This window comes from Rhyacophila brunnea, unplaced genomic scaffold (genome assembly GCF_057557595.1).
Source record: "Rhyacophila brunnea isolate RB1 unplaced genomic scaffold, BYU_Rbru_1.0 scaffold_2, whole genome shotgun sequence".
In the NCBI taxonomy this organism is placed as follows: Eukaryota; Metazoa; Arthropoda; class Insecta; order Trichoptera; family Rhyacophilidae; genus Rhyacophila; species Rhyacophila brunnea.
In genome coordinates this window covers 47072785-47097905 of record NW_028232859.1, presented here as the reverse complement: position 1 = coordinate 47097905, position 25121 = coordinate 47072785, and the positions used below count along the sequence as shown (strand labels likewise).

The 25121-nt window shown below is 34.5% G+C and overlaps 2 protein-coding genes across 2 annotated transcripts; one reads left to right on the top strand and one right to left on the bottom strand.

Moving 5' to 3' along the window:
- The first annotated feature begins 6259 nt into the window (after positions 1-6259).
- On the top strand, positions 6260-20346 carry LOC147072428 (mutS protein homolog 5-like). The gene is made up of 17 exons (XM_085946804.1): positions 6260-6481; positions 6589-6734; positions 7403-7471; positions 8346-8580; positions 9536-9764; positions 10439-10609; positions 10687-10825; positions 11438-11500; positions 12136-12240; positions 12337-12433; positions 14643-14833; positions 15044-15089; positions 15171-15309; positions 16775-17141; positions 17722-17934; positions 18739-18894; positions 18985-20346. Exons 1-17 carry the CDS (start codon positions 6325-6327, stop codon positions 19111-19113), a joined length of 2652 nt encoding a protein of 883 aa, XP_085802930.1. The 5' UTR covers positions 6260-6324; the 3' UTR covers positions 19114-20346.
- Uba5 (Ubiquitin-like activating enzyme 5) lies at positions 20330-24893 on the bottom strand. Its single transcript, XM_085946805.1, has 9 exons — positions 24625-24893; positions 24379-24514; positions 24066-24262; positions 23237-23423; positions 22635-22746; positions 22448-22545; positions 22235-22361; positions 21721-21797; positions 20330-20583 (listed from the first exon to the last, which is right to left on the bottom strand). Exons 1-9 carry the CDS (start codon positions 24759-24761, stop codon positions 20470-20472), a joined length of 1185 nt encoding a protein of 394 aa, XP_085802931.1. The 5' UTR covers positions 24762-24893; the 3' UTR covers positions 20330-20469.
- Positions 24894-25121: the final 228 nt, after the last annotated feature.

The window sequence follows — 25121 nt, the reverse complement described above, 5'->3', positions numbered from 1 at the left end:
ATAAAATTGTCTTACAAAAATTTACTAGTTTTATTTCAGAGGCATGCTGAGTATCCAGTCATTTGAATTAGGTACCTGTTTTGTGGTACGCCAATGCATTTGAGCTGCCGACCGCTGGTATAGAATCCAGTGTCCAATATAGTGGCAATATAGTGTTCAGTACTTTTAATTACCTGTTTTGTGGCATGCCAATGCATTTGAGTTGTCGACCGCTGAGCTACACGGTTCGATTTCGCGGCCATTATATTCATTGAATATAATATGTGAAAATAACCCCAAAATCCATGATCTACGTATACCTACCCACAACAAAATAAATCAAAGTGGTTATTACATACAGCTCACATCACACAATGTTGTATGATTTAACCATTTTTGACAAGTCGATGCCCCATACAAACTGACCAAAAATAAAACCGAGGAAAACCTTCTTGGAACGGCGTTCCGATTTGATTTTTTGGCTGCGCTCATGGAGACATTCTTACAAACGAAAATCGTACATTATCCACCTTAATTTGGGCAAACTCGATAAAAAAAATTCATTGCCTGAAAACCACTAACGGTCAATACTTCATTGGCTCCATACCGTTTAATAACAATACGTGGACCAATAGATGGCTCTGAATGCTTTACGAACTATAAGAAAATGTGTATGTATGTATACAGCAAATCTACATGAATCTAAAATCTTAATAATTATTCTATATAGTAAATCAATTAGATTGACACAGAATTGTTTTCAGAACGGGTGTCGTAAGATATGGGTAATAAATATCAAAATATCATGTAGCATATTATTATTACATGAGAGATTCATGACGACGTGCCACCAAAGTGGTCGCCAATGGATAGACGTATCAGATGGACGCCGCAGTTTCGGGAACCCCAAACTTCACGATATGAACGGAATCCTCGAAAGTGCACTACTGTACTCAATATCCTGAATTGGAACCAAGACCAGAACATAATCATTATCATTGCTTGACCAGATTGACGCCCGTCCCCAACTGGCAAGCATAATGATAAATGATAATGATATAAACATCAAAATTCAATATTATCTATGCTAACTGCACATGTCACGTTAAATGGAGGACAATCACTCCCTTTGTCTCTATGACATGCCTAGAAATATTATATACTGAAAGCAGATAAGTACCTACAACAGCGTATGTTTGCAAATCGAACACGCAATAAGCTTTTAACCTGCATGTTCGTACACTGACCTGAAAATATTTACCTAAGTAGGTACCTACCTATTTTCTGTAGCAATATCGATGCTCGGTAAATAGGTAGATACATTGTAAATATAATATGGGGATAAGTCAAATATTAAAAACCTCTAGAGGTAGTGGTCCAATTATATGGGGGCCCGTTTTTGTTTGGATTAAAACTCATAGGCACAAATTATAATGATAACTATATAGGATAGGTACATATATATACTTATACGAGGGTAGCCGTTTATATTTCGGGAATAACAAACAAAAACGAATTTTTTATCAATGAAAACAGTTTTATTATTTTTTTAAATATTCTCCACGACAATTTATATACTTTTCCATACGTTTGAACCAATCTGAAAAGCATTTTTGCCACTTTGTAGAAGGTAACTCCAAAACATGGTTTTTGAATGCATCAACCCCGTTAGAAAATCTTTGACCACGAAATATATCTTTGACTGTCGGGAATAAAAACAAATCATTTGGTGCCAACTCAGGGCTGTACGGCGGATGACCCATCAATTTGATGTTTTGAGTGCTCAAATAGGCGCTTGTTTGAGTCGATGTGTGAGAGCTCGCATTGTCTTGACGAAAGATGATTTGACGCCGACGGTTGCTTTTCCTCATTTCTCTAAAAATTTCTGGAAAACAAATGGTTGTGTACCATTCAGAATTGACTGTTCTATAATTCTCTAAAGGTACAGTTGTGACATGGCCCGTTTTTTCCGAAAAACAGACGACCACTTGCTTCGAAGTGCTTCGAGCGCGAGCAACTTTTGTTGGTTTAAGGTCATTTTGAAGACCCATATGGACTGCTGTTTACTTTCGGGCTCATACGTATAGATCCAAGATTCATCACCTGTAACAATCTTATAAACGATTTTTAAAACACCTCGATCGTATTTTTTGAGCATTTCCTTGCACCAATCGACACGCGTCTCTTTTTGTGCGATTGTCAAATTATGCGGAATCCAACATGAACATACGTAGCTTCCTTACGTCTTAATGTTCATGCAAGATCATATACACGCCAGTGTTACTAATGCCCAGAGATGCTTCATTCTCACGGTATGTCACATGACGATCTTGCATTATCAGTTCATGCACTTCATCGGTGTTTTCTAGAGACTGAATTGATTCTGAACTGATTTTGGATGACCTTCACGCGGCTCGTCTGTAAGCAAACGACAGCCACGATAAAATTCGCTAAATCAGCGATATACCGTAGTTTTGGATGGTGCTTCATCCCCATATAAAGCATTAAATTCAGCGATGCACTGTTCCCGTGATAATCCACGTCGAAAGATGTTAAAAATAATCGCACGAAAATTTTCACGAGTTAATTCCATTTTTTGGCCGAGATTAATTTTTCAAATGAATTAAAAAAAAAAACAAAAAGCGTCCGTTTGTTAAAACGTTCTGAGTACTTTTGCCGTTAAAAATGTCAAACTTCAAAATACAGAAGTCAAATTGCACCTAGCAACACTAGTGTTGCAAATTCCCGAAATATAAACGGCTACCTATGTATTTTATATTATATATTACGATATAGTCCAGCGAATCTATTCTATACACAAGACTGCTATCGGCCGCATCGACGGCTATCGAGGGTAGTTTTTCATATTTTTGTATTGAAGTATTATAATTTTTACATTAAGTGCTATGTTTGAACAGCACCTCTCTTGTGATGGACGTAATAGGTTGGCCAAATGGCTAACATCCATTTCTCGTATAACACAAATCCGTCAAGAAACGCCTTCGTGAGGCGGCCAGATCCACATAGGATTGTAGAGCCAATTATTATAATACGGCAATATTATATACTCACATAATGACACTATTATAGTGGAACCACTTAACCTTGAAAATGCGCAGATTGCGATTTCTTCAACTGCGCACGAATTACGACGAGTAAATTTAATTATAGTTACCTTTATTATTGCAGACTGCTCTTACGTGAAGCCAATTACATCGTTGTCTCTCGCTCGGCGACGCTCGAACTACGTATACGTACACTTTATTACATTCTCAAACTGTTCCGCCAAATAATGTGTACCTAATACGGGAATACATAATATATTATGTACAATTGTGTTTACAACAGAGAGTTGGAGCGGACTCTTTTTTGAGTTGCTCCGGGACCTAATACTTGCTCCAGCTCCGCTCAAGGGTCTGCTCCGCTCCGGGTAAAAAGTTTTAATAGGTATTATGTACTTGTACAAATATTGAAAAATTAAAGAAATAAAAACCGACACCAAATCGTCTTTCATTATCTGCTTATTCTGTTAAAAAGTTGAAGTTATTTATCACTCAGCAGTGTTACCGTATTTCAAATAATTCCAGTGTTGCAAAGTGAAATACAATATTTTCATTGGATTTGACGATTTGAGGATGAAAATTTATTAATAATAAAAACATTCGGAGCAGTGGAGCACTACAAATATTCGATACTCCGGCTCCGATCCTACTCCGGGAAAAACCCCATTGCTCCACTGCTCCGTGCTCCTGCTCCGAGCTCCGCTCCAACGCTCTGGTTTACAATCTAAACTCTAAACGGACAGGTAGCATATTATTACAACACAAGGTGAGTAAGCATGGGTAAATAAATTGTTCTCATTATCAAAATATTTTAGGTTCACCAGGGCTCACCCTCGGTAATAAATTTGAATGTTGCCCGAAGTATAATAAATTAAGTTACCGCGTTCCTGTTCTTTAATTAATTAAAAATACTACACAAAATGATATCACTGACATACTCTACCTACTAGTTACTAATTAATTAATATTAAGATTTTATTTATGTATGTGAATTTTCCCAGATGTAATAAAACAGAATAATATATCAAACCAGTGCCGCCATTAGGCAGACTAATTTATTGTAACGTCGTCCCATTTTATATTATTTCGTTTCAAATCATTTGTAACTAAATTTATTAGGTACCCACTAATTATCTAATTTTTATAATCAATTTCGGGTATCTATCTTAAACAAACAAATTAATATATCTACTGAGAATTACGGCATTTCTTACAGGAAATCTACTCTAAAATAAGCGTGGTTTTAGGTACGTATAGGTCTGCGGCGCTGACAGGTTTGGAGACATCCTTGTCAAAATGTTGACTGTGCGATAATCCGTGATAAAAATATGTATTATAACGGCTATTACAATACAACAACATAGCCGTTATGTTTTCAGGATTTTATATGCTACGATTATTATTATTTAAACTAAGATATTGATATTTTCTAATGAAGCAACCACATTGTCTGTTGCTTGGAAAACCGGCACTGCTCATAAAAGTTCTAATAGTTGTATTCGTTCCTCCATCCGCTGCCCTTTATTAAGCCGGGTACTCATTAGCGAGTTGTAACTGTAACCGTTCCATATACTGTAACTCCCAAGATGAGAACTAATTATTTATTAGGCTTGCGATCTAATTATTTGGCGTCCATAATAGTTACTGTATCTGCAACCCGGTCACAGTTGCTAATCAGTACCCGGCTTTATGTGCCACCCCTATGCAACGCATAGCTTGCCTACCCCCACGAGATGTCACTGTATCAAAGTATCCTCGTCAGTCCAATAATAACATTGGCAACTCGCGTCTCCTTTTTTTAAAATTCGGTTGTGTTTAATGATGCCATATCGAAAATAGAACCGCACGCAAAGAAATAAATCATTTGCGTAAATTCTATTGTAATTACTTTCTTCCTAATAATATTTTCCAATGAATTTGACAACATGCACCAAGTAACATGGTACACATTATTGTTTTTCACGTTGTCCAAACGAGTGAAATGAGTGAAATTATATATCAATAAATAAATAAATTTTGTGAATGTTGAGTTTGTAAATAATTCAAATACTTAATGGTATGTTGGAAAATTTACAATATTTAGACACTCCATACACAAAAATACATATTTCAAGGATAATAAGTTTAGGATAATATTTGTCGCATATCCCATGTCAATTTATTTATTAGCGGTTTATAATAATTGAAGACAATAATAATTATTATGTTTCATCACAAAAGCCAATATCACGTTTCAGTTAAACCATTAAAAGGGCTATGTTTTACCTTTGATTTGTAATAAATTATTAACGAAAATAGTTGTACAGTCATCTGTTTAAGCAAAGATGGTCGAAATAGCGGTTTGCTAAAATTATGAAACACAGGTTTTGAAATTTTTTTCTTCCAAAGTAGGTACATTCAGCAATAATATTATTGCTGACGGTACCTATATCGATAAAATACCCTTGAGATCGAAATGAATATTATCATAATAACATAACCAATAAAATTTGATTTTTTATTAATTGATCATGGGCCTGAATCGATTATAACCGCTATATGGCAAAGATGGGTGTTTTGTTTTGTTACGCCAAAGAAGTATAACTTCTAACGCGCATACATAACACCGATTTTTTATTTCTGTGTTAGCGGTCCGCAAAACGTTTCTCCTATTTTCAGTGGTCCATACTGTAAAAAGATTGAGAAACACTGTCTGTCTAGATTCTAGACTAACTAAACTGTAATCTGGAAGAAGATTCGATATCTTAGGTAACATACAAACCAATTATTATACCATTTTCTCGTCGTCTGTCGGGATCTGTCGAGATTGTGTTCTTGGTTCTGGATTTTATTAGTGTGGGAGAGCCGTCAAAAAAGTTTCGATATCTGTTGATCGATACTCCGATACATTGGTATCGATACATTTCTTTCAACACCGATACAGGTACGAATACTTTTTCTTTCGATATGACGACCCTAGTGGTAGGTACCTGCATGAGATAAATAAATTATGATCAGATAATTCGAAATCGAATAGAAATGTCCATATGCTTAGCGCTTTATATTAATTTAGTCAATACGAGTAGCTTCGCAGTATAGATAATTCGTCGATATTAATGTACACATCTCTATGGTATTATAATAATGGCAATAAAATATTCAAATTAAGAATTATTTTTATAGTGACATCTGTGAGATTTATTGTTCGTTAAATTATTTTCCGATACAAAAGTTTTCATTTGACAGGCGCGAAAATTGGTTGTGCATACTTAATTAAAATAATCAATTAATATTAAATATTAACATGGATACTTTTAACAAACTTTCAAGTGATGATAATCATTCCGAACATCCAATGTCCCCTTATAAAAGAATGGCTATGAGTTCATTTTCGGAATGTAGCGAATTATCCACCCAGGAAAATTCCTCCAGAGGCCCAGGAAAGTTTTCTCTTGTGAAAGGTTTGTACTAAAATTAATAACTATAGGTATATTAATAATTAGACAAGATTACATAGTTTTATATAATATTCATTATACATTTATATAAACTAACTTCACTTTTGTAGATAAGATATCACCCAACTCACAATTCAAAGATGCCCAAGATGATAAAGACATTTCACAAGATGACATACAAGAGTCAGATTTGAAAGAAATCTCAAATGATAATAATTTGCATCCAATTAGCACCACTGAATCCGATGAAGACGAGGTACCTAATTAAATATTAATTTCCATAGGTACCTACCTATTCAGTATTATTTTCCTTTTATTTGTATTATATAAATTGGAATTCCATATTTTTTTGGTAAATACTTAGGTATGAATAGGTAAGTATATAAACATTATTTTTAGTGTACCTTCCCAAACTCATGGGGAACGGCCATGGCCCCCACAAGAGGGGGCTGACAGGGCTGTAGCATCTAGGAGGGGCCCGGCGAGGCGAGTCGACCAGATAAGTGAGATAAACACACATCATAAATTTGGTTTAATAGTAAGAAATTCGAATGTAGTTGTATGATACAATATTTAATTGTGTATCGATACTCGACAACTCCATAATTCAAATGGGTGTATTAAAATATACAAAAAAAAAACACTAAATACACACATTAATTTTACCGCGTACACCATTTGAAAAACACTACTGTAGAGAGTCACACTGCCTTTATCCTTAACGATGGGTAGGGGGCCCCGCCAAAGATCTTAGCCTGGGGGCCCACTTCAGGATGTGGGGACCATGGTCACAGCCTTCTAAATTAATCAGCTAAGGTCTGCTTTATAAAGCCGGACTTCAAGCTTATTGGTCCACAAAAAAAATATGTAATTCGGTCATTTCTTAGCATGTTGTTACCCAATCGTTTATGTTTTTTTTTTCAGATTATTATGGCTGTTTTCTGGCGAAACCAAAAATTCGGAGCTGCTTACTACAATATTACTACATCGGAGGTACCCAATAAACATAGATAATATACCTAATGCCCCTGTTCTATTACCATGCAAGTCAAACGATTGAAAGTTGTCAAATTTTGCAGCCTTTAAACAAATATGTTTGATATTGTACTCGCTAAGTCACCGTTAATTCGAACTACGCTAATACCCCATTTACACATGCATGGATTTACTGTTGACAATAAGTATTATCGCGGCCATAACAAGAAAATGTATGGGTAAAAATGTATTATCCTGCAGTTGCAAGCTTGCATGAATGAATCAAAATAGTTTGGAAGCTTCTGAATTTTCATGCGACAGTAGGGATTTTTTCGATCTGCGCCTGTCCAGTGGAACGATAGTGGCGAACCTGCCTGCAAAAAAACGAACTATACTCATTTTGAGGTTCAGCGATTTTCACTACCTGTCAAATAGTACTATAAAAATAAATGACATCATCGCGTCTCGTTAACTCTTGAAGAATGAGATTGGAGAGACAGTCAGCACTTTTATGTGTAAACAGTTATCGTCACAATAGTTTAAAATATTATGCACTATTGTTGCCAGTAAATCCATGCACGTGTACAGGCGCTATAACATTTAGTAATATTTTAATTAGACAATAAAACCATAATATTAATATGGTTTAAAATGTCAAGTACCTATACCTTTTTTTTGGATTGGACATTGTTTCTTCGAGGCACTAATTTAGATATTTTCTCTTAATAAAGTGGAAATTAATCCAATTATTATGGTACCTACACACTACTAATATATTATATATTATATATCACAATATTACTTCACTATCAAAAAATCCAAAATCCAAAATTTATATACAATATATTACATTCTTATATAAAATGAGTAATGAAAGATTCTCTTCAATCAGCTGTCCACCCTGAATGAAATAACAGACTTGAAACCAGAGCACATAATGCTAAGAAACCTGTATAGGCAAACAAATCCAAACATCATCATCACAGACTCTCGCGCTCAAGAATCATTTGTGAAGTGCTTGAAAGAAATCATCGGTAATGTGGATCCTGCATCGACGACAGACACAGAGTCAATCCCCAGCGTTAACTCAAAAACACAGCTTGACTTTCTGCCCAGCAAAGAATATAGTACGCAATTTTGTTTTTATTATTACTATTAATTGTGAACTATAACTTCTAAATCCGGCAGGATACCAAAAGATTGGCAGATTAGTACCAGATTCCATACTAGATATCAATGAAATTTGAAACTGTTGAATGAGACCATACGCAATAATTCATGGTGCTGTGTCGTATTGTGTAAAGCGCTCCGAGCCATACAATATTCAGTAACATAATTAATTCATTTTCATGTCAACATTTTATTTTTTGTAAAGATTTTTTTTATTGTTTTAATTAGGTAATAATTTAATTAATGGCAGATTAAGTAAAACTAATCCCAGACTGCCAGTCTTAAGCCTCAATTACATTGAGCTTCTTTACGAGCTGTTTATTGGCGAATTTAAAAGCGGGCGATTCAGCTACTGCGATTTGATAATTACACACAAAATTTTCCATTCGCTGAAAAGCCACAAGCCAACGACTATTTTGACGGAACGTAGTTCGTTTTTTACCGGGAGGTTGGTACTGCGCTCTACTGCGCAGACGCAGTAGGCCCACACACCGGCGTGTAGCGCCTAAAGTTGACCGGCTTTCAACTCTTTACAACCTGCTTATTAGCTTATTCGATGATTACACTGGGCGACTTTACAGGCAGATTGTAAATTCGCCAATAAACTTCTCGTAAAGAAGCTCAATGTAATTGAGGCTTTAGTAGCTTGTCTTAGTAGCTTGTCTTAGTGCCAGTCTTAGTGCCAGTATTAGTAGCTTAGTAGCCAGTCTTAGTAGATTGGTAGCTTGTAGCCTACAAGCCTCCAATCCACCCCTGCTTGTAAATATGAATGTAAATAATTGATAAGACTCCTCAATAACATAATATTTTTCTATAAACCATTTTTTATTAATTTCTTAACAAACTTGAATTGACTTAACAATAAAGTTTTGGGATGTGTTGTAATTTGCACCAGATTGTTGTATATTACAGATTTTGAGACATGCAAGCGAAGAATCATCCAACTGACTCTCCCAAACGAGCCGAGTGATTCATCAGACGCTGACCACCAAACTTTCTTACACTCCATAATAAACTTCCGATACACGCAGACAGTGCATGCACTTGGCGCACTATTGAAATATGTAGACAAGAATTGGTGTAGAATCATTTTGGAAGATATTCCATCGCCAACTTACCTGAGCCTCAATACAGTTTCGTTGTAAGCATTGAATTCTCTATAATTTCCCTCCCTGGCATTACAGCCTTTACAGTTTAGACTCTGCCCGATCCTCCGCCCTCCTTCTTCAATCCATCACCCTTAGCACTCACAAGTCTCTCTGTAGACCATCAAGCCACTGAAGTCGTGATCTTTCCGCACTCCATTTTGTGAGGTGCTCTATCAAAGCTTGAACATTCGTACATTTCACATAGCCAGCACATCACACGGATTGGGTTTTGATAAATTTGACATGAGGCTTGTCAAAGAGTTTAGAGAACTGATGATTGTAGCGATATTGTCAGACACCATTAGCGAAATGCGATGTTGTCATTATATGGTGCTATTTTTTATTTCCTACAGAGTCCAGAGGCAGTGTAGTCCGTATTTCTTCCGGCAGGTTCACCACTATCATTCTACTGTAGTACCAATTATTGCATGAAAATTCAGAAGCTTTTGAACTTTTTTGCTCCATACATTCAATCTTGCAACTTGCACGATACTATGTGTTAACACGTGCATTTTCTTGTTATGGCTGTGATAATACGTACTGCCAGCAGTAAATCCATTGTGTAAACGGGGTATAAAGATCTTTTGCAAGACTCTATATTGTGTTTATCATCAATATTCTTTACTGCACCTCCCAGACATTGATATTTATAAACGTTTAATTTCAGGTACAGACTTCTCAATATGGATGATGAAAGTTACAAAGCCTTACAAGTCTTCAATAGACTATCGCATCCGAGTAACTTCAAAAAGGGCACCGCACATAGCGCCAAAGAGGGATTGAGTTTATTTGGAATATTCAATAAATGCTATTCAAAAATGGGGATGCAATATCTCAGGTAAGCATTGCAAAATATATTATTGCAGTGATATAAATAATCAATGAAAATAATCAAATTTAACTGGATTATTTTAGAGTGATGCTTCAGCACCCCACAAACGATATGAAGGTTTTAGAAGGCAGGTTAAACACAATCGCTTTCTGCAATAAACCGGGGAATGAAGATATCATTAAAAATATATGCTCTTGTTTGAGACATATTAAAAATGTTAATGTAAGTAGAGAATAAAAATCTATACTAGTATATTACTACTTAATTATATTGCCTGATTTAACTTTAACGACTGGAGCCCACGATTGCCTCAAAGATTAACGGTCGAAACTATCCAATGAAAGCATTAGGTCCTACTTCCAATCGTGCAGTGTGTGCTGTCCATGCATGTCTATGTTTTAATTCTAGACGATATATTGAGTATTATAGCGCCTGTACACGTGCATGGATTTACTGGCACCAGTGGTGTGTAAATTAAACTATCACAATAATAACGGTTTACATGTAAAAGTGCTGATTGTCTCACCAATCGCATTTTTCAAGTGCTCGGGAGATGCATTGTTGTCATTTTGTGATGCTATTTGACTGGTTGTAAAAATTGGTAAACGTCAAAATGCTCAGAGTCAGTAGTAAATTCATGCATGTGTAAACAGGCTATTAAGACAATCAGATTGGTACCTGATATGTTGCATGTAATAGTTATTCATGATTTGACGATTGCTTATTATAATTGGCATGAATCAGCGAACCTACTTATAAAATTAGAGCATTCTTAACTGATTCAATTTTTTGTCTTGTATTTTAATAATATAAACATATTTTCATCATTGACAGGGTATCATGACCAGAATAAAAGGTTTACGAGCGACACCATACGAATGGAAATCACTATTCAATGTAAATACAAATAATTATAATATCAATTAAGTATGTAGTTTAATACCTAAATAGTTTATTTAGGACAAAAATTTTGTATTAAAACATTTATATAATATTTAGGATTAGAAAAATCTCATTTTTAAATTAATATAAGCCCGCTCTCACATCTAACCTCGCCTTGTCTGCCGCACAGCTATAAATCAAACCTTCAAAGAACGTTGATCCGGTGTTGCATATAAAGACCGAGCACATCTACATAGTGATAGTCACACGTAACCTTCGAAACGTATAGATATTTAGATGCGGCAATCGGCGAGCCGGTATAGGAATGACCATTCGTAGGTGTTTGTATGCGTCCTGGCGTCTTCAACTCACAACCCGAGAAGCATGCAACTTGTCGATTGCAATTAGATGTTTTTTTCAAACTAAACAGTCACATTCAACCAATCTGCGAAGCTCCATTTGGCAACGTGTGTTTTGTGAATAACGACGATTTCACATCGACATACTCGGCACGTTGCTGGCAAGATGAGTTTTGATGTGAGAGCCGGCTAATGGTTAAATAATTGTTTTGTATTAAGTCTTGGCCACTAACTGGTGTCAATACCTATGTAGTTAATAATGCATATTAATGTAAATTATTATCATTACAGACACTCTACAATGGTGTATTAATTTGTGAAATGTGTGAAAAGCATCAAGGACATTCACCGTTGATTGATTCTCTCGGATCCAGAAACAATCATGACTTATTCCAAGTAATAATCTATTTGTTTAATATATTTTCAAGAATTTTCATAGTTTTTTTTTTATACTAACTTTTTACACGCTTGATAATAAATTTTTACTTACAGGTAGCGCACCACATGAATACGGTCATTGATTTTGAAGTGTCAAAAGTGCAAGGAAAATTTACTGTGAAAATAGGTTTAGATCCTGAGCTAGACCGTAGTGAGTATTTCAATTGAATTGAATCTATGAATAATACAAAAAGCTTGGACTACAGCTAAAGGGAGTCATACGAACATTTTGTATTACTCGGTACATATTTTGATGACGATTCCTCAAAATTTTTACAGTGATTAAAAATTAATATTTATGGCTATAATATACCTAATGTTGATGGCTCTAATCCAGTATGGATTAATATTTCAGTACCATGTATGTATGACACTTTTGTGATTGTTCATATGACAACAATGTGAAGTTTGATGCATGTGCTTTTACAGCAGCAATTCGCAGTTTTTGTGATCACATCACACTGCTGATTGACGGGCATGCGACACCTCCGCATCCCTATGTTCAAACCGTCCAAAAATATTCACCTAGACTGCTACTTCATGTATTTTGTGGTTGTGTCTAACTGTTGTAATGGGCTGTAGACTTTGTCTATATGGATCATGTTGTCTCCAACACTTTGGATTAATGTAATTCTCTAATATGTGAAAACATACTAATAATCCCCAAATTTAAAATAGACATTATTAATGTAATACTGATTAAAGTGAAACCATTTAGCCTTGAATATCCGTAGATGTGATGTCTTTTTGTGTCCAAGAAATCATTATTGTAAAGCAGGGGGGGGCAAACTGCAGCCCGCGGGCCGCATGTGGCCCGCCGGGTATTTTTTTGCGGCCCGCCATCATTAATAATTGTAGTTCTGATTACAAAAATAACTTTTTTATAATTTTTAAAAAAATATTATATTATATTAAAAAATATAATATAGAAGAATTTGTTGTTTCGTAAATGTATTATCTCAGTACGTCTTCCTAGCGTCTCGTCTCACACTATGTAACCACTATTTTCTACGTTGAGCATCGTGACACATTTAAATACTTTTAACTCCGCGTTGCAAGGAAAAAAAATTATATGCCCATGATATGGTAAAAAGTTTGAATGGATTTCAATTTTAAAGTTAAAAAAAAAATTAAAAAGGTTATTCCTTTGACAAAATAAATATCGAATAACAACGTGGACCACTTTCCAACTTTGAAGTTGCTGAATATACCAGAATATAAATTTGAAGAATATGGTAAAATTATTAAAGCTCTGAATGACGATTTTTCACAAAGATTTGGTGACTTCCGAAAAATTTAGACAAGTTTAGCAATAGTACGCGATCCATTTTCAATAGATATTGATAGTGTACCGACAGAGCTACAACTTGAGAGTATTGATCTGCAGTGTGACACTGATTTAAGAGAATTGCATCGTCGTGAAGAAATCTCCAAATTTTACAATGCTATTAATTCAGACAAATTCGACCAACTTAAAGATTATGCAAGAAAAATGTTCGTTATTTTTGGATCAACCTATATATATGAACAAACATTTTCGATCATGAACCTCAATAAAAAATCTTTACGATCAAATATCTCCGATGCCCATTTACAAGCAGTTTTGAGAATATCAACTACAAAATTAACACCTGAATTTAAAAAAAATGTACAACAGTTTCATTCTTCTGAATTTTTTTGTAATGTTTATTTTTCGTGATAATAAATAGAGTATATCGAAAAATGGTACTTTACTTGCGGCCCGCCGCTCATTTTGAATTCTTGAATTTGGCCCTCCATCCAAAAAGTTTGCCCCCCCTGTTGAATAGGGTGCTATCGTCGACAATACTTCGATCATTGCTATGTTTTGTTTCGTACCAAAACTATCAAACCTCACGAACAAATTGAGTATAATAATTATTATTCCAAATAACCAGAATATCAAATAATACATATTATAACATATTGGTGATAATTTAAATGGACTGTATTTTCTTATATGTTGGGTTTGGGTGGATAGAGGGAATCCAGGCACTAACCTTTTGATGGTGGAACTCCAGGGTCGCTCACTCGCACACTTGTTTTGTTTATGATGAGTTTAAGTTACTTTATCACTTGCTTGGCGGACACCATCAACTTTAAGGTTATTGGTTTAGTTGAATTTATTTGTTTGATTGTTGATTGTAAGTTTGGCGGCGGTCGTGTTAGCACTAAATTAAATGTGCCAAGAAGATTCATGGATGGCCATGATTTCGGATTGTTTGGAGGGATTATTAGAGGAAATTGGCTCTAACATATATTTTTACTTGTAATGTCTCAAAATAGTACTAGGTTATAGTAAGTATACGATATAATATACTATATATAAATATTAATTTCAGAAAGGCAAACCATGATGGGACTTCACGGATTAATGACGTCCGTAGCAACACAGGAATTAGAGAAACTCCCCCAATTTGTCGAGGAGTGCACGATGGTCTACCTGCCCAATTTGGGGTATCTTTTGGGTGTTAAAGCATGGGCACCAAACCTAACCAAAGAAGATAAAGCACTGCCTAACTTGAGATTCATGGTTCGTTAAAATATATTGATGGGTATTTCCCAATACCTTATATGAATGTACATTACTTTTATAGTATGAATGTATGAATGCAGACAGGTTATTTAATTTCAGTAAAAACTGGACATGCAATATCTGAACGCTAACCTATGGTATCTGTGTGTGCATTATAAAAAATTTCACAATTGAATCATCGGGCTATAATAACACTTCCATTTTTAGTTTCAGAATCATGACTACATTCATTACAAAAGCAGAGGATGTGAAGGTATGATGACTTTTCAAAATGAAAACGTAAAAAATTTAAAATGTCTGAACTTTTTCAATTAATTATGTTTGTATGTCTTAGAGTTGGACAATCTGATTGGAGATACACATCCTGAAATATTAGCGCACGAAATGCGAATCATGATGCGGCTCACCAAATTTATCTTAGAGCATCTCGATTCACTCTCGACTGTAATAAAACTCTGCGCTGAATTAGACTGGTAAATAGTATAATACCCCGTTTACACGTGCATGGATTTACTGCTGACAGTACATATCATCGTGGAATTTGCAGGATTGCAAGCATGGATCAAAAAAGTTCAGCAGCTTATGAATTTTCATACGATAGTTGGAACTAATGCAATATCTGCACCTGCCCAGTAAAACGATAGTGACAAATCTGCAGAAAAAAATAGTAACTAAACCGCTCGCAGAGCATTTTGACGTTTACCAATTTTCATAGCCACGCATCTCGCTTACGGTTGAAGAATGACATTGGCAAGACAGTCAGTACTTTTATGTGTAAACAGTTATTATTGTGATAGTTTAATTTATAGACTATTGGTGCCAGTAAATCCATGCACGTGTACAGGCACTATAATATTCAATATCATCTAGAAACAAAGCACTTTTAATATGAAATATAAATAGCCATAATTTTGAAAGGAGTGGGTGGCTTTAATCGAATGGATGAATAACTGCAACCACAGGGTTGGGAGGTGGAGCGCTGTGGTCACTGACCTTGAATTCGTAGACACGTCCGCAACTGGATGTCAAAACCTCAGATGCCGACAAGCTAATGAGGCGTCTAATAGGCGATAAGTCCACATTTGGTCAAAATCGAGAAAAAAATACGCACGTATTCTTTGTATAATTTTACACAATATGTATTGATCTATAAATTCCAAAACGCGACATAACCCTATGAAAAAAAATATTTTAAGTCTCGATTTATTACAAAAAGCGCCAAGTCCGTGTTTCATATTATTTAAAGCTTGGTTGATTTCGCGCGTGTTTAAGTGAACCAATAAGGGAACGTTCAATATTGAAAAGGGCGTCTCCCATGTTGTAGCATCTGGTAAACTCATGACAGTGCCACGGAAATATGTGCCCTATGCGGAGTAAATTAAAAAGTGAGGTACAAATAGCGCTACGTCCAATTTTATTTTGCCTATATTTATTACATTTAAGAGTTTATCGGCTGAAACAATTTGCCATTTGGTTCTAATTTCAACATAGAATACAACGGAAAAAATAATCTCACGTTAAAACAAATAATTGAAGCTTGTCACATAAAAACGTTGTTTCCCGAAAATATTGAATTGTGGACTTATCGCTTTTTGTAATCAGACGCCTCTAATGTCATACCATTCACCACGAATAGACTCATTATTATTGGAAATACAGGTTTATTATTGATAATTATTAATATTATTAATACATACGTATTGATATGTGATATGTGTAACTGGCACTTGCAAATAGATGTTACTGTGTTGAAGATGGTTAGAATACTTTATTATAGTGTATTCGCCTATGACTCAACTGTCTATTGATTAAGTTGTTGTTGTATATGTATTGTATGCATATAAATGGGTGGGAACAGGAAGATGAAGGTGCAACTGAAATAATTGGCAATACTTTTAAGGTACCCATCATAGTTTCATTATATTTATGCTTTTTCAGTCTTATATCGATGGCAAGAACATCCAGAGACAACGACTACAAAAGACCTACACTGACAACTGAGAAAATTATCGACATAAAACATGGCAGGCACCCTCTGCAAGAATTATGCATCGGGAACTTCGTGCCAAACTCTACCGTGTCGACAGCGGATGCGAATTTGGTGACAATACTGACAGGCCCAAACGCGAGCGGTAAATCAATCTACCTGAAACAGGTCGCCCTTATTGTGTACATGGCCCATATTGGATCCTTTGTGCCGGCGGATGCTGCTACTATAGGAATGCTTCGTCACCTTTACACGAGAGTACAAACTGTCGAAAACATATCGACCAGAATGTCTGCATTTCTGATTGATCTACGACAAGTAAGATTTTATTTTATAACCTTATATCAATTTCAATAAAATTGGACTCTTTATACATATTATATAATTATATAATTATATTATATCTGTGTTTAAATTGAAATTAAACTTTATTCACCAATTTCCATGTACCCAGACACTTGTAATTCAGTACACAGATGTTAATACAGCAAAAATACATTCCTTTAAAATTTGAGAACAGCCATGGGCTACAACGTTCTTCCAAAAAACAAACCTTTTTATTAATGATGCTTTCAATGTGAAACCTATGGTGGTAGATTCTTTATGGTCGGTTTCTAAATAAATGTAAAAAAAAGTCCAAATAGTCCATCTAATTTTTGAAATAACTGAATTCAAATAAACGGTTTTGCATTATCAATCAATGATAATTTCTTGAATAAAAATCCCACTACCCCCACAGTATGCTAAATACCTATTGATTCAATAATTCAACATCTTTCTATTTTATGATGTTTTGGTGACTTTACAAGGTTAGTGTTTTAAAACGTATTTATACCTAAATTATTATTATTTATATTATATATACAGATAAAAATGACTGTCTTCTTGTTCTCAATAGATGTCGCTGGCAATACAAGGGTCAACGAGCTCGTCTCTAATAATCATCGATGAATTTGGAAAAGGTACATCGGAGATAGATGGACTATCATTATTAGCAGCCAGCATCAATCATTTTCTTTTCCGTGAAGACAAATCACCGCACATATTCGTCTCGACTCATTTCCACTACTTACACAAATACGTCATAGCTTCATCACTTCTAAAACTACAGGTATGTATGTGCATAACTTTCACTTCTATTATAGTGTAATAATTACATTTTGCTGCCTTTGTTGGCGTAGAACTACGTTTTTCCTCAAGTCCGTGTAAGGGGTTACGTATGGACTTTCAGATGTCCCAAATAATGCCAAATTAAATACGTTTAATACGGCAATTAAATGGAAACTATGCAAGCTACATCAATAACTTATTTACTATTGGATAGACGACAGATGACGCTTCCTAACAACATGTAAGCTGGTTGGACCAGATGAGCACGTTTAGAAAAGAAGAAGACACGTGAGCAAGACAGAAATACCGTAGGAGTGTGGGATTGACAGATTGAAAGTGACAGTTGATGACTGTGAACTATAATTGCGCTTGTGTTTTTATTCGTTTTTGTAGTTTTTTTGCATTCTCCTGCAAATTCGTAACTGCCGGGACTCGGATAACGAATACTTGGATAATGAGGAACCCTTGTACTAAACAATTTTTTTTTTCCGACCATGTCCGACCCTAATAAGATAATATGGACCTCCACAGAGTAGAGGTTTATATCAAAAGATTTTGTTTTTACGAGAAATGGTTGTCAGCCACTTGCTCAAGCTATGTATTAGATCCATACTCTGACTCATACATAAATTGAAAAACAATATGTGTACTTGCCAGACCCAAGATTCGAACCTGGGACCCACGGCGCTATAGGCCGACGTTTAAGCCTAGCGGCCATCGTTAATTATGTATACGGATTCAGAAATGTTTGATAATAATTTTGATTTACATAGTTATTTTTTTAATATTTTTGATGTCTTTACAGACTCTTGAGCATTTAATTCAAGACAATGAGTTGGTGTTTCTTTACAAATTAATGGATGGGGTGACGGAGAGCAGCTTTGCATATCAAGTAGCTGAGACTGTGGGAATAGATACCGCCATTACTAACAGAGCTAAGAATATATTCAACTATCTGGCGGTAAAAAAATATTCTCAGCATTTCAAAAACAATTCTATAATTTAAATGTAATATACTATAAAAATTGTAATTCTGGTTTCTTTTTTGCAGAAACTCCCACTTCCCACAGCCGATGAAAGTTTGCGCAAAGCTGCATTAAAGAAAAAATATATCGACCACATGGAATTTATACTTTCAAATGACAGTATTTCGTTTAATATGATAAACAAGCTTAAATAGAATCAAAATACAGTACAGTCTCAGTAATCCGCCGCTCGATTATCCAACAACTACTATAATCCGCCGTTATTTTTACTAGTTGAAAGCACAAAATCAAGCTCTATAATTCGCCGGTATTCGATTTTCATATTCAGTAGTCCGCCGCGTACAAATATACAACGCAGATGACACGGGTTTACTTTGGAAACTTCTCCTTCGTAAAACGTACGTTCATTGCGATGAAAGTAATGTACCAGGGATGAAAGTGCCTGTGCCGTGCTTCAATGGAACCGGGACACATAAACTGAAGCTTTTGGTCATAGGAAAGCCAGGAATCCTAAACCATTCAAGAATACTTGCCTCACTGAATAACTGGTTGTGTCAAGTGATTTACTGTTTAATAATTAGTTAATACTTGATTTTAATTATAAATAAAACCGTAATTTGCTAGTACAAATTTCTCAAACCTGTTTTAATTTTTACCATATTTTGTATGTATGCACTATAATCCGCCGCTTTCACTAATTGGACACTTGTCTGGTTTTTGGGGTGGCGGATTACTGAGAGAGTACTGTATAGCATACCAAATGATTTATCAAGGAATACATACTTACTAAGTATACTGTTTTGTTGTAAATAATAGGTTAATATAAGCCGTAACACAAGTATTATGTACTGGGAACTTGAAAAATCTTAATTGATAAACAAGGTATACCCCGTTTACACGTGCATGTATTTACTATTGACAGTAAGTATTATCTCGGCTATAACAAGAAAATGTATGGGTATTCTGCAGTTGGCAAGATTGCATGCATAAATCAGGATTTTTTCGATATGCGCCTGCGCAGTAGAACGATAGTGGCGAGCCTGCCGACAAAAAAACGAACTACAAACAAATTTTCAGGTTGACCGATTTTCACTACCTGTCAAATAGTATGAAATAGTACCATAAAATGACAACATCGAGTCTCACTCACTCTTAAAGAATGAATTGGAGAGACAGTCAGCACTTTTACGTGCAAACAGTTATTGTCACGATGGTTTAAAATACTCACTATTGCTGCTAGTAAATCCATGCACGTGTACAGGTGCTATAAAGCTAAAGAAAACAATACTATTTGATAGGCATAAATAATTTAATTTTCAAGAAATAATTCAGAGGCTTATCGGCCAAAATACCAAATATTATAGTTGCTTTGTAAACTGGCATACTCATGGCAAATAAAACACAAAATAATACAAGCGATATGCTTTAAATATATTATTTAAAATAATAATATAATATTTATTATAAAAAAATAAAAATATAAAATGTAAAACTTTTACCAATACTTTAATAAATGTATATAATAATATATTATTTGTAATATGTTAAACCTAAATGGACTTCATTTGAGCCATCAGCTCGTCGAGAGAGAGTTCAGAGGCGGCCACTGCAGCTCCGGTACTCGATTCGGGTGATCCATCGTCCACCGGCAGAGTGTAGGCCACCTTCAAAAGTGAAATAAAAATGTATGCAGGTACGTTACAAGCAGGCAATGATTTTTTTCACAAGATCTTATAGACTCTTTGATTATCGGTTGTCTTTATAAAAAGTAAATATTTGTTAAAGACAGATAAAATAAAATTCACGTGATTGACAATACCTACTTCTATCTTTAGTTCATTTTTATCAATAATCATACTGTTCTGAGTTTACAGTAACTTGTTATTATGAAACAATAAATTACTATCTAGTACGACATCAAACACTGTGGGTAACACGTCAAAATATTGTATGTAGTGTGAAGAGACGGCGGTAGAAATGCACATGAAAGGGCTGAGGGACTTTTAGTTCCTCAGATGATGGTGATAATGTATCAGCTACAATAATGAAGTTGCATTATATTATCTTATCCTAATGTAGTATTTATGCAATATAAAATATTGGACGTATGCACACTGATATTTGATTACCAAAATCCCAACTCAGAAATGCTAACAAAGTTGCATTCACTCCTCCGCACACACAAGCAACATAATCCATAAAGTAGAAACTCTTGAAAAAAATATTGAATACATTAATATCGAGTAGAAATATACCAATGCAGTATTTAATTCATTCGTCGCTTGAACAAGCTTGAAAAGCGACTTGCTTGCTATGAATAATATGGATTCTGTGACTTTTTGTACTACACACTTTGGCGACATTCACACTGAGCACTTCCAAGTATGGTGCATTGATGATGTGTGCGATAGTACATTACACAACGTTGTGAATACCAACAAACCCACCTTCTACTCTTTAACCCTTAGGGTCAAAGAAACTTGTCAGTTTTAAGCAATTTTTAATTATGTGTGGTACTGGATATAATATAAAAACAATTATTACGTTAAGTGACAAGGAGAAAAATTAAAAAAAAAAAAGATAGTTCAATAGGTATCTCCTAAAAATACTTTATCGTTAATGTTAGTGGAATATAAATTTACGTGTGATTGGGCTCGCTTGTAAAGTAGAGAAAAATGAGATATGATTCTTTGACCTTTAGGGGCTGACTAAAGAATGAGAGTATTAAAATGATTAAAATATTAACACACAATACTAATAATAAGCATGTATGTATATAATTTATGAAACTTATATATTACCTGAATGCCTTCGGCTAAATGCAAATTTGATGTGTCTTCATCTTTATCATCTTGAGTTTCATCCATGAGAGAAATTCCTAAAAAAATATATATTTGTAATACAATTATTTAATAAGGATTACAAAAAATACATTTCTAGCCATGAAACGGTATCAAAAAATGAAATGCACACAAATTCTGAGGATGTATACTAAAAATCTGCACCCTCGGTGGTCAAATAGTAACATGTCTGCTTATAAAGTCATGGGTCTGACAAATTTCTCCGATCTAGATCAGATTAAAGAGCCAATAAAAAAAATAAACTAATAATAAATAACGCTGCAGAGACCATCGAGGGAAATGTGGGTTGCTCACCTCCAGGGAATAATTCAAAAATAGTCCTGGATGCAAGTAACATTAACCAGCGATTCATGGCACAATAAGGCCTTGAGAACAGCACGTACTTATTGTAAGGAAAAATCACAATTTTAGGGGAAAAGAATATGCGTAAGAAATAATGTTTTATTAAACCCACCCCAATCATTTTCCTCGTGTATTGGTCCCTCTGGTAACTTTTCAACAACAACAGCCTTCACGACAGGCTTTGCTTTAAATTCATCCTGACGTTTACGACAATAATTGTCATCACATGTAGGATTAGGCTGAAACCACAAAAAAACCCAATTATATTCAAATGAACATTTTGTAATAATTGGATTTATGATAATATAGTGAAAAATATTATTACCCTTAAGGTCATCGTAGGGAAGAAATCTGTCAAAGCACTGTATCCCAAATAATATGATACATTTCCAAATTTCAGCAAATATTTCAATGTATTCTGAACTGTAATACAAAGACCAAATAAATCAATAAACAAAATTGTATGTAGATGGATACAAATATAATATATTTAGTTACTTTATTCTATTTACCTAAAAATCCAGCAACAATTCCCATTGTGGTAGGTAAACTTGCAGCACAAACGCCATCTCTTTTCAATGTTTTCTCATCTATATTTGATGCAACTATCAATGGAGGTGCGCACTGTTAAAATAAACAAATAATTATCGTGAACTCAGCAATTATAATCTAAGTTAAGGTAGGTCCAGATAGATTCAAGATATTGAAAATACAGAATGAAGTGTGCAAAGTAAATTTCCTGCAATTGTCGGATAAGAAAAATAACCACTTAAAAGTGAATATTCTTTTGTAAAATTATTAATAACCATGTCCTTGCTTTTTTGTACAAGGTGGTTGTTAGTAATTTTAAGCAATCACAAACTCCCAGGCTTTGAGAAAAACTCTAAAAATATTGTGTCCTCGCCGGGAATTGAACCCAGAACTCTCGGGTGGAAGGCCAGCGCCTTACGCACTGCACCACGAGAGTCGCCTAAGAGTAAATATTATACAATATTATGTGTAAGAATGTAATTAACTTTATCTATTTGGTATGTATCCGAGACTCTCCCAAGTAATGAATCTCAGTAAAACGCAAACAGAGGAACAGGATTCAAAAATAAGTGACAATACTTACAGCAAAACATGCTGACTCTCCAGGAACTATGAATTGGATATGGCCGGATACTGCATTTTCAGAAACTCCAGACTCAAACCATTTTTGGTTCAGTTCATTACAAGCAGCATTGATAGCCATTCGAGCTTCAAAATTATCTACACAGCTTAAAACTAACTCAACAGGTGATCCAGTAATACTGCCAGTACTGCAATGAAATTAAAATATAAAGAATTTATTGTGAACATTATTATTAGACAGAAACAAACTGATTCACCATTTATTGATGTTCAAGAGATTCAATGTTTATGGTATTTCATGATAATTTTATAGAATTTATCATGAATTAATATCAGTATTCAGCACATTTGATATAAAAGGTGCATAAATTTTGATATAAAATTATTTGAGAAAGTAAAACATAAATAATTGTTAACGTAGTCACAACAAATAATTCTATTTTGCTTTTTTTTAATGTGGTATTACACATTACAATTACACTAATAAAACCCGCCACGCAAAGGCTAACTTTTTTTTACGTATCTAGTGATCTTTCAGCTGAAATTGTATATGCGACGGGCACGTTTGGAGTAGTTGGCCATTAGATATAATTAATATGTTATTTAAATGTGGTAATTAAAAGGTTAGCAGTGTAACTAACTATTATGGAGATATCATTAAATAGGAGATGATTTTAAAAGATTTCGCATTGGTTTTTAGCGATAGGCGGAGAGGTTGTATTCTTTTATTATAATACTAAATGTATGTATGACCAAAGTGATACATTTACGATTTTGACGCACAAGAGCATTTCCAGTGATAGTAAATTAAAACCATATGATTTCCTCACCTTATAATGTCCATAAATTTTTGAAAATTGTCCACTGTGGTGATATTATAATTGTGAGGTTCTATGATGACATCTGGATTTATGTCTTGCAAGGTGTGAGCGGCTGCTTCTACTTTATTTAGGCCAGCTTGATGAGGTTGGAAAAAAAGCCGATTCATGTTTGCCAGTTCCACTTTATCGTAATCGAATAAAATAAGCTGGAAAACAAAACATTTTTTCATTTGTAATTCATAATGTTATGAATTAATAAAGATAAGACACTAGACGTTATATAGATAATGATTTTCTGACAATTTAATTCGTGATTAATTACCTTTCCTATGCCACATCTGGTCAACATTTCTGCGGTAACACTTCCTACTCCGCCAACTCCTACAATGGCCACAGAATACTCTCTTATTTTTTCATAGTTGTCAACTATTCCCATGCGTTTTAATGCCATCAAACGACTGAAACATATTTCATAAGAATGTATCATGCTTTGTTAAAAGTCAATATAACCCTATAAATAACGTAAGAACAAAAACTCAATTATTTTATCCAACAAAAGTTATTTTACCTGTAAGGGTTCGAATCGACGACTTCTGAAGAGAGTTCGGTGATTTTTTGTCGGACGGGCCCTTTTCTTTGATTCTGTGCGGATAATTGACTTTCTAAGTCTTTTATTTTTGCAAGCAACTCCTTAACGTTCGCCATTATTACAAATTTATAATCTTGTTGTTAAAGTGTATCCCTATTATTATTTTTTCTAATAAAAAAAATAAGGAATCCTATGGGTAATAAAACAGCCTCTTCCTACTACTTTCTACCAGATGTTGAAACGTCAGAATAAAGTATATTAGTCTATGGTCAGAATCACGCAAGCCCACGACAGCAAAGCTTGACAGTTGTGGCTAGTGTTGCTATATAAATATTTAGTTTTCCTTACCTTCGTGGATAGATGATACTTGAATCTCCAATTTGAATTTTCTGAAATTTTAAATAGAACCAACCACCCAACAAGTTTATAAACTTTTCATAAAATACAAAAATTTTCCATTATTTGCTTATGTTTGT